The sequence below is a fragment of the Homarus americanus genome, unplaced genomic scaffold (genome assembly GCF_018991925.1).
Source record: "Homarus americanus isolate GMGI-L3 unplaced genomic scaffold, GMGI_Hamer_2.0 scaffold55256, whole genome shotgun sequence".
Classification (NCBI taxonomy): domain Eukaryota; kingdom Metazoa; phylum Arthropoda; class Malacostraca; order Decapoda; family Nephropidae; genus Homarus; species Homarus americanus.
The window spans coordinates 117071-127500 of NW_024712155.1; the positions used below are offsets into that span (position 1 = coordinate 117071).

Here is a 10430-nt window from a genome sequence, read left to right on the forward strand (position 1 = left end):
GAGAGAAGGAGAGCGAGGGGAAGTAAAAAAGAGACAAAGAGAGAAATGTAGAATATAGAGAAAGTGAGAGAAATACACAGAGATATACTGAGTCCAGGTGTCGTCAGCTTCCTCCGTCAGCATCGTGTGTTATCCCTCCTCCTGCTGCTGCTCCTCCACACCGTCAGGAGGGAGGTGAAGGCAGATAAACAAACCCTACATCCAGTTATGGCCTCAAAGATTATTCCAGGATTTACCATTGAACAGCTGCTTTGTGCGGCTCGACTTTCCAGCACTCGAGGCAAGAACTCCTCTCCTCGTGCTCCTTTTTCCCCTCCACTCTTCTTCCTTCTCCCAATTCTTTGCCTCCTCTCACCCCTCTTTCCTCCCCCATGCCTCTTCCTCCCCCACTTATCTTCCTCCTCCCAATTCTTTTCCTCCTCCCACTTTTTTCCTCCTCCCACTTCTCTTCCTCCTCCCACTTTTTTCCGCCTCCCACTTCTCTTCCTCCTCCCACTTTTTTCCTCCTCCCACTCCTCTTCCTCCTCCCACTCCTCTTCCTCCTCCCAGATCACCAAGAACGGCGGACCATAGAACATTGGTGTGTTCTTCCGACCGAAACGATGACTTAACAGGGGCGAGTCTTCACCTGCGTTGAATTTACATGACTCGTTCTCGAATGATCTTATTCCAGGACGGTTTTTAAATGACCCGATATCAGGAATGTTCCCCTAAGTCCGATTCCAGAAACGTTCTTAAATGACCCTGAAATACGACGGGTACCAGGGTCAATCTCAGAGACACGATTCCAAGTCCATTCTCAAGCGATCCGTTCAAGAAGTCGAATTCCAGACTCGTTCTTAAAGCCACCCTCCTCTATTCCAGAGCCGTTCTTAAAGCCACCCTCCTCTATTCCAGACTCGTTCTTAAAGCCACCCTCCTCTATTCCAGACTCGTTCTTAAAGCCACCCTCCTCTATTCCAGAACCGTTCTTAAAGCCACTCTCCTCTATTCCAGAACCGTTCTTAAAGCCACCCTCCTCTATTCCAGAACCGTTCTTAAGGCCACTCTCCTCTATTCCAGAACCGTTCTTAAAGCCACTCTCCTCTATTCCAGAACCGTTCTTAAAGCCACCCTCCTCTATTCCAGAACCGTTCTTAAAGCCACTCTCCTCTATTCCAGAACCGTTCTTAAGGCCACCTCTTCTATTCCTGTCCCGTTCTCAAACGATCCGATTCCAGAACCGCCCCCCTAGCGTCTCTCAGCTGCTGAGCTAAGTCTGCCCTGGGAAGCGCTGAGGACAATCGCAGCCCAGCAGTTCAGTGAAGGGCAAATATGACCCCGGGTATACGAATATGCAAATTTAATGTGAACTTGTAAAATAAAGCCAACGATATGTAACGTGCTGGAATTCGGAGCTGTTGCCTGCAAGTGAGTATAACTAGGAGTCTGCCGCATATATCCCCAGGGCAGGGAGTATAACTAGGAGACTGCCGCATATATTCCCAGGGCAGGGAGTATAACAGGAGACTGCCGCATATATCCCCAGGGCAGGGAGTATAACTAGGAGTCTGCCGCATATATATTCCTGCTTCCCTCCCATCTTGCAACGGATCATATCCTTCTGCGTCAAAACATAATCTTTCCTGCAATGGATTTTATTCTTCTTGCAATGGGTCTTACTCCCCTTGCAACGTGTCTTACTCCTCTTGCAACGGGTCTTACTCCCTTGCAGGTCTTACTCCCCTTCAGCAGGTCTTACTCCTCTTGCAACAGGTCTTACTCCTCTTGCAACGGTTTCTTACTCCTCTTGCATGGTTTCTTTCTCTTGCAATGGGTCTTCTCCCTTGCAATGGGTCTTACTCCTCTTGCAACGGGTCTTACTCCCCTTTGCAATGGTCTTACTCCCCTTGCAACGGGTTCTTACTCCTCTTGCAATGGGTCTTACTCCTTGCAATGGGTCCTCCCTTACCATGGGTTCTTACTCCTCTTGCAGCGGGTTTCCTCCCCTCTTACAACGGGTCTTACTCCCCTTTGCAATGGGTCTTACTCCCCTGCAACGGGTCTTCTCCTCTTGCAACGGGTTCTTACCTCCTCTTGCAATGGGTCTCACTCCCCTTGCAATGGGTCTTACTCCCTTGCGCGTGTCTTCTCCTCTTGCAACGGGTTCACTCCCTCTTGCAATGGGTCTTACTCCTTGCAATGGGTCTTCTCCCTCTTGCAACGGGTCTTACTCTCTTGCAATGGGTCTTCTCCCCTGCAATGGGTCTTACTCCCCTTGCAACGTGTCTTCTCCTCTTGCAGCTGGTTCTTACTCCTCTTGCAATGGGTCTTACTCCCCAATGGGTCTTACTCCCTTCCTTGGGTCTTACTCCTCTTGCACACAGGTCTTACTCCTCTTGCAACGGTCTTACTCCTTGCAACAGGTCTTGCTCCTCTTGCAACGGGTCTTACTCCCTCTTGCAACGGGTCTCCCCTTGCAGCAGGTCTTCCTCCTCTTACCGGGTCTTCTCCTCTTGCAACAGGTCTTACTCCTCTTGCAACAGGTCTTCTCCTCTTGCAACGGTCTTACTCCTCCCTGTGGGTCTTACTCCTCTTGCAGGGTCACTCCTCTTGCAACGGGTCTTCTCCGCTTGCAACGGGTCTTACTCCACTTGCAACAGCTCTTTGCAACAATGAATCTAAACAAGGATAATTAGTAACCAGAAATTAACACCTGTACGTGGGAGGCGATGTATTCTCCCCCCCACCCGCTCCCTCCCCTCTCCCTCCCCCCCTCCCTCTCCCTCCCTTCCCCTCCCCTCTCCCTCCCCCCTCTCCCCCTCTCCTCCTTTCCCTCCCCCTTGATCCTGTTGGTAGAGGTGCGGTGGCTGAGTGGAAATAGCGCTAACCTCCTGCCCTAAATGCTGCTGGTTTCTCGCCGGGAGCCCCAGTCCACCCAACTGTGAATATGTACCTAATATTATAGTTGAGGGAAAGTGAAGTCAGGTCGATTGTAGGGTCTGATATACTTAAGTGCTGAAGGCTGTAGGTTTTTCAGTGTCTCTCTCTCTCTCTCTCTCTCTCTCTCTCTCTCTCTCTCTCTCTCTCTCTCTCTCTCTCTCTCTCTCTCTCTCTCTCTCTCTCTCTCTCTCTTTTACCCCTCTTCTCTTTCTCCTCCTCCTTTTCCCTACCTCCTCTCTTCCCTTACCTTTCCTCACTCCCCACCACTTCTCCTCTCCCCACCTTCCTCTCCTCTCTGTACCTCTCCCTCACTCTCACCACCACCACCACCACCTTTCCCTCACCAACTCCTCTCAGTCTCATTCACCACCACTTCTCCCTCACTCTCCCTCACCACCACCTCTCCTTCCTCTCCCCCACCACCTCTCCCTCCTCCCCACCCACCACCACTCCTCCTCTCCCCACCCCTCCCTCTCTCCTCCCACCACTCCCTCCTCTCCTCCCCACCACCTCTCCCTCCCTCTCCCCACCCACCCTCCCTCCTCCTCTCCCTCACCCTCCCTCACTCCCCACACCTCTCCTCTCTCCTACCACCTCTCCCTCACTCTCTCCACACTCCCTCACTCTCCCCACCACCCCTCCCTCACTCTCCTCCCCACCCACTCCCTCCTCTCCCCCACCACCTCTCCCTCCTCTCTCCACCACCACACTCCCTCCACTCTCCTCCACCCACCACCACTCCTCCCTCTCCTCCACCCTCCTCCCTCCTCTCCTCACCACCACCTCTCCCTCCCTCTCCCCCCACCACCACCTCTCCCTCCTCTCCTCCACCCCCTCCCTCCTCTCCTCCTCCCCACCACCCACTCCTCCCTCTCCCCCACCCCCACTCCCTCACTCTCCTCCCACCCACCACCACTCCCTCACTCTCCCCACCTCTCCCTCCTCTCTCCCACCACCACTCCCTCCCTCTCCTCCACCCTCTCCCTCCTCTCCCCACCACCACCTCTCCTTCACTCTCCCTCCCCACCTCCCTCCTCTCCCTCCCCCCCCCCTCCCCTCCACTCTCCCCAACCTCTCCCTCACTCTCACAAGGGCCCTGTTTGCCTGGCGCGGTGTAGATACATTTGCAGAACTCAGACGCAAAACTTATATAAATTCTTTCGGCTTTAAGATGTTTAATATTTTTTCTTGCCTTCAAACAGCACACAAATTAAATCTTTTTCTCCTTGTAAAAGTATTTAAAAGTATATGTATTTTTTTCAACATTCCAAAAGCAGAATTAATTGGGTATGAATATAGTATTTTTTGTACGTTTTGAAATGAAATAATTTTTACCTTTCGAATATAGAAACTAATTTTATTGTTATTATTATTATTATTATTATTATTATTATTATTATTATTAATTATTGGTATTATTATTATATTATTATTATTATTATTATTATTGTTATTATTATTGTTATTATTATTATTATTATTATTATTATTATTATTATTATTATTATTATTATTATTATTATTATTATTCTTATTGTTATTCTTATTGTTATTCTTATTCTTATTCTTCTTATTCTTATTCTTAGCTGTGTAGGCTGTTATAGATATCAAATGTAAGAATATATACGAGTATTCCCTTAACTCTGCCATTGCTCTCTCTCTCTCTCTCTCTCTCTCTCTCTCTCTCTCTCTCTCTCTCTCCACCACATTCACTCAGCCACACTTTCTGCCCCACACTCACTATCCAACACTTTCTGCCCCATACATATTCCCCAACACTTTCTTCCCCACACTTTCTCACATTCTTCTGTCTCCCACGCTTTCTCCTTCAAACTTTCTCTTTCACAATTTGTCCTCCACCCCCTTCCCCCCAAATTATTTCCCTCTCACACTCTTTCTCCCTTCTTCTCTCTCCCTTTCCCTTACAATTTCTCTCTTTACACTTTATCCACCAATGCTTTCTTCCCATACAATATTTATTTCCTTCACTTTCTTTCCTGTTCACTTTCAACCATAATTTTATCCTAAGACATTTTCCCATTTACTTTCTCACGTACTTTCCCGTATAGTAATTTCCCGTGTGCACTTTCTTTCCCTCACAAATTTTTCCCTTGACACTTTCCCTCTCCACTCTTTTCCCCTAGATATTTTACCCCACACTTTCTCCTGTTCCCTATTTCTCCCCAACAGTGCCTTTCTTTCTTTCTTTCTTTCTTTCTTTCTTTCTTTCTTTCTTTCTTCCATCCACTGAAAGCCTTGTTCTTTTCTTTTTTTTAATGTTTTCTTATTATTTGTTTATGTTGGTAAATGCTTGGAGAGAGAGAGAGAGAGAGAGAGAGAGAGAGAGAGAGAGGCTATGCAATTTTATATATATTTACAGAGATGTAGTGTGTATGTTGTTATCTGTCTGTCTGTCTGTCTGTCTGTCTGTCTGTCTGTCTGTCTGTCTGTCTGTCTGTCCTCCAACATTATGAATCTTTACTTAATGGGGTCATAAATCACAGGGGGTCATAAGTTATTTAACGTAATTTAAGGTGTTTAGGTGAGGTTAGGTTAGGTTAGTATGCAGCGAGAGATTCCCCCTTTTTCATGTTGTAGATGTAGTTCCAGTTTATTAAAGATCCTGTTTGAGTACAGCTGACTGGCCGACTGAAACCTGACCTCAACACCTGCTGCTTTGTGTGATGGTATATAGCGAGTTATCCAGTGTCATTCATAGCGAGTTATCCAATGTCATTCATGGCGAGTTATCCAGTGTCATTCATAGCGAGTTATCCAGTGTCATTCATGGCGAGTTATCCAATGTCATTCATAGCGAGGTTATCCAGTGTCATTCATAGCGAGTTATCCAATGTCATTCATGGCGAGTTATCCAGTGTCATTCATAGCGAGTTATCCAGTGTCATTCATGGCGAGTTATCCAATGTCATTCATAGCGAGTTATCCAATGTCATTCATAGCGAGTTATTCAGTAGGTCTTAGATGGTGTGTTTACCTGTTGTACTCGGGGTCAGGTGTGAGTTAGGAGGGAGCTCTCATGTTTGTGATGGAATAGAGTGTCAGAAATGTCTATTTTGTGATGAATTAAGAGTAACTCCTTGAGGTAATCACTTAGCGTTGTTGGGGGTCGAAGGATTTGGTCAATACCTTCAGGAAACAGTTTTAATTCCTTGTGGGAGTTTCTCATTGAATATTTATCAGGGCAGCGGATCCAACAGATGACTCAGGAGGTAAGACGGTGTGTGTGTGTGTTCTCTCTCTCTCTCTCTCTCTCTCTCTCTCTCTCTCTCTCTCTCTCCTCTCTCTCTCTCTCTCTCTCTCTCTCTCTCTCTCTCTCTCTCTCTCTCTCTCTCTCTCTCCACGTCTCTATAGGAGGAATTTGCACACCTGGATATAACAAAGACTCTGGGGTTCTCCACTCAGGTATCTATTCGAGGAGACAGAAATTGGTGACTCCTGTTCTGAAGAGTTCTTTCCACCAGGAGTGACTGACTGCCTTAACCCGACAGCCTTTACGGGTTTAAGTTCCGGTCTTGGGTTAAGTAGGAGGCAACGTATTCAAGTCGATTAGATCTCGCGAATTTTCAGTGAGGAAAAGTTCTCCTCTCCTTAGTTTCCTCTTATCTCTGTTAACAAGCTCCTCTTCGACTTGTCCTCCTTAAGAGCTGGTCTTTTGAGGTTACTGATGTATATTACGAGGGGTCTTGGGACTCACTTAGAGGAACTTGTCTACTTAACTACTTGTAAACTTCTTCAGCGACGTGATGGCCCCGAGGAAGGAAATGATTAGTACTAGAAATACCCCCCCAAAAAAAAAATAATTTCTCAATGGAATTTCTTTACTAATTCCTTCTACGTTAAAAAAAATACATGAATAGTAAATATGTAGGTAAATATCTACTCCATATGAACACACTCGAGGGAAAGTATTAAGGTGATAGAACTTCATTTGAGGGTTTAGGAGAGGGTCAGTCTCCTTATGAATCTGAACGTCTTCATCCCTCACAGTGTTGTCCCTTTTATAAGAACTTTGAGAGAAGGAGAAGGTGTAGGGCGTCTCTGGAACAGGTCGAGGTCGGTGTACCAGGCGCGCGCTGTGTCAAGTCTGTGTGTGTGTTGTTTATGATGTGTATGAATATCTGCTCCTGCCTTATGTATGTATGTATGTATGTATGTGTTGCTGCCTCCTGTGCCTTGTATGAGTGTGTGTTGCTGTGTGTATGGTGTGTGTTGCTTGTGTATGAGTGTGTGTTGCTGCCTTGTGTATGGGTGTGTGTTGCTGCCTTGTGTATGAGTATGTGTGTGTTGCTGCCTTGTGTATGAGTGTGTGTTGCTGCCTTGTGTATATATATGTTATTATTTTCTCTCCTCTAGGCAGGACCATAAAACATAGTGGTAAGGACCTCTTGTAACTCCATCACGTACATGACTGTTGTGGAAACCTACAGTGTACTTCCAAGTGCTCTCGAGGGGATCATTTTGACACGCAGATCTGCAGCCCCGCCCTTCCCTCACACACAGTGTACACGTGCCGGGGAGGGGAGGGAGGTGAGGTAGATTTCTCATAGTGAGGATAGGTTTAGTATTTGCCCTTCTTCTCCTCCGGGGTTTAATCATAGTTTTCCTGGATTGTTTTCCGGACTCACGACCAGAAATATAAGAGGGTGTTTGTTTGGGTTTGGCTTCTGCAAGGCTTCAGATTCTCCTTGTTAAGTTCATTTCGTAGAGTTCTCTGAAGAGTATGGCAATTCTGATTTCTTCTTATTATTATTATCAATTTTTAATGGGTCTCGACGGGATATGACTGAGACCACCAATCAGCTTAAAGATACGTGAATGAATTTACAGTTTGATAAAGGTGGAGAAGCGGGACAACCTGCCCTCACTCACACTCTGCCTCTGTGCCTCTGATCATCAGGAAGGCGTCAACTCCGCCTCGTACAGACTTGAACTATTTCCCTGGACGAGGAGGAGTCGCTGATGGACTGGGTCGCTGACAAGCTTGTAAAGAGACCAGTCGTGTTCTCTCTTATAATTTATCTAAAACTCGTGTTACCTTCTCTCTGTCGCGTTACCAACTGAGATATTTCTTGCCATCTCCTCCGTTTTTTAGCTGACTTAAGATACTCCAAGAGCCCAGTGAGGCGAGGATACCCTTTCTCCTGCCGTGGGTTAGTGTGGGAGTCTGCTGGGGGAGGGGGGGGGGAGACGCCTTGAGGACCAATGCCAAATGAAGATCAAGATGCGCAGTACTGTATTTTCTGTGGCGCCACGTGCTCGTCTTCCATCATCCCTCTTAGCTCTCAGTGACGGGAAATCCTCAGCTTGTAAATAATCCTTTCCAGTGTAATGGCTGCTACAGGGGAGGACTAGTAAACACACACACACACACACACGCGTGAGCCGCCTAGTGACAGGTTGAGGCTTGGCATTATAAAGGATTTTTTTAATAATTATTGTATTTTATTCATTTTCGTCTTCAAACTTTACAGAAAATACTCCCCTCTTTTTTTCTTTTCTTGTTTATATATATATTTTTTTTTTGTGGGGCAATCATTCGAAAAAAATATACTAGGTAGTTTTTTTTATCGCTTTTGTTTTTAAAAAGATTGTTTGTTGTTTGTAAAGAGTGGGGTGAGCGGAGCAGAATCGGATGGCCCATTTGGTAGACAAATTGTGGACAGGTGACCCTTACTGGCCACCTGGGACCGACACACACACACACACACACACACACACACACACACACACACACACACACACACACACAGAACATAAGAACATAAAAATGGAGGAAACTGCAGCGGGCCTATTGACCCATACTGGACAGTCCCGTTTACACCCAACCCCTATTGCTCATATATCCATCCAACCTATGTTTGAAGCTATCCAGCGTATTCGAGTTAATGATGATGTTTGGTAACTTGTTCCACTCGTCCACTACTCTATTTCCAAACCAATGTTTACCTATTTCGTCCCCTGCCCACACACACACAGAGCTCTGTTTTCCCCCAGTGTTTCGCGTCATTTTCTCTGATTCTCGTTTACTTTTCCTTTCTGTTTCTGTGTTCCATCTACTTTTTTCATTTGTCTTTTCAGAGAGACAGAAACAGACGAGATAGTCAGACAGGCAGAGACAGACAATTATAGAGAGAGACGAATAAACAAGACAGAAAAGAGAGAGAGAGAGAGAGAGAGAGAGAGAGAGAGAGATCCAACTTTCATTCATATTTAAATAGTCCTTTGGGGAAAAAATAGGTCGTAAATTATCCCCCATCGACATTCTGGGGAGAAAAGGGTTCAGGTTTCTCAAATGACCTGCTTGGCTGAGCGGCTGAGTGGGAGGAGTCAGCGTCTTACAGGTCAGGTCAGGTCAGGGCTAAGATTGACCTTCACTAAAACTCGGTGTTGATTTATAAGTGCAGTAATTAAGTGATTATAACGACTAGTGTTAGCGAGAGGTAGGTGAGAGGGAAGGAGAGGTAGGTGAGAGGGAGGGAGAGGTAGGTGAGAGGGAGGGAGAGGTAGGTGAGAGGGAAGGAGAGGTAGGTGAGAGGGAGGGAGAGGTAGGTGAGAGGGAGGGAGAGGTAGGTGAGAGGAAAGGAGAGGTTGGTGAGAGGGAGGGAGAGGTAGGTGAGAGGGAGGGAGAGGTTGGTGAGAGGGAGGTAAGTGGGAGATGATGATAGAGAGGGTGAGGGAAAGATGGTTGACTCGAGTTAAAATCGGGGAGAAGTTGGTGAGAGAGAATGAAGGAGAGAGAGAGGGAGAGAAGCTGATGAGAGGGTAAGAAGAGAGTGAGTGAGAGAGAGAGAGAGAGAGAGAGAGAGAGAGAGAGAGAGTTATTGAGTGAGAAAGGGAGGATAAGACACCACACGGAATATAGCAGTACTGTATTTTAACCTCCAACAATGGACCCAATTCCCACCTATCCTGACTTGACTGGAAGTACTCGTAGACGTGAGGGAGTTCTTGTCAAGTGAGGTATACAGTACGGCAGGCGATAGCAAAATCTCATCATTCTTATCTTCGAGGTTTTAGTGAACAGTTATGACCCTCAAATAAAAAAAAAAGTTCCCCCCCCAAAAGTATATAAAAGTCAGTTTTGGATTTTTTTTTAACTCGGAAATAAAAAAAGTCACCAGAAACGCCATAAATAGCTTACTAAAGATCAGTATTTGACGATTTTAAATAAGAAGTGAATGTGAATCGTCCAAAATAGCATAAAACGACTGATTTGTGGCCATTTGAAATCGGAAATGGAAAAGTCATCTAAAACTGGAGCCGGAAACAAGACTTGGCTGTAATTTGTGACCTGAAGTATTTTATCTCCTACTAAGTTCAATGGTGAGGTCCACTATGGTTTATGTGGTCATTTCGGGACAACTTTTCAGGCAAGATCTCTCGCTGGCAGTAAATTTTAGGGTTAGTTTAAGAAGAGGAAACTGCGTCACGTATTCTTGTTCCGTCTCTTAGTGATTATGTTGACGGGCCGCAAGACGAGGGAATCT

At 46.1% G+C, this 10430-nt stretch overlaps 1 protein-coding gene across 1 annotated transcript in view; it reads right to left on the reverse strand.

The window, feature by feature from the left end:
* Nucleotides 1–799: 799 nt before the first annotated feature.
* The window catches only part of LOC121859455 (epsin-like), a 10448-nt gene continuing 817 nt past the window's right edge, over nt 800–10430 (reverse strand). The window contains exon 2 of the mRNA XM_042356271.1: nt 800–1152. Within this exon, the coding sequence (XP_042212205.1) occupies nt 800–1152 (353 nt within the window). The remainder of the gene's footprint in view (nt 1153–10430) is intronic.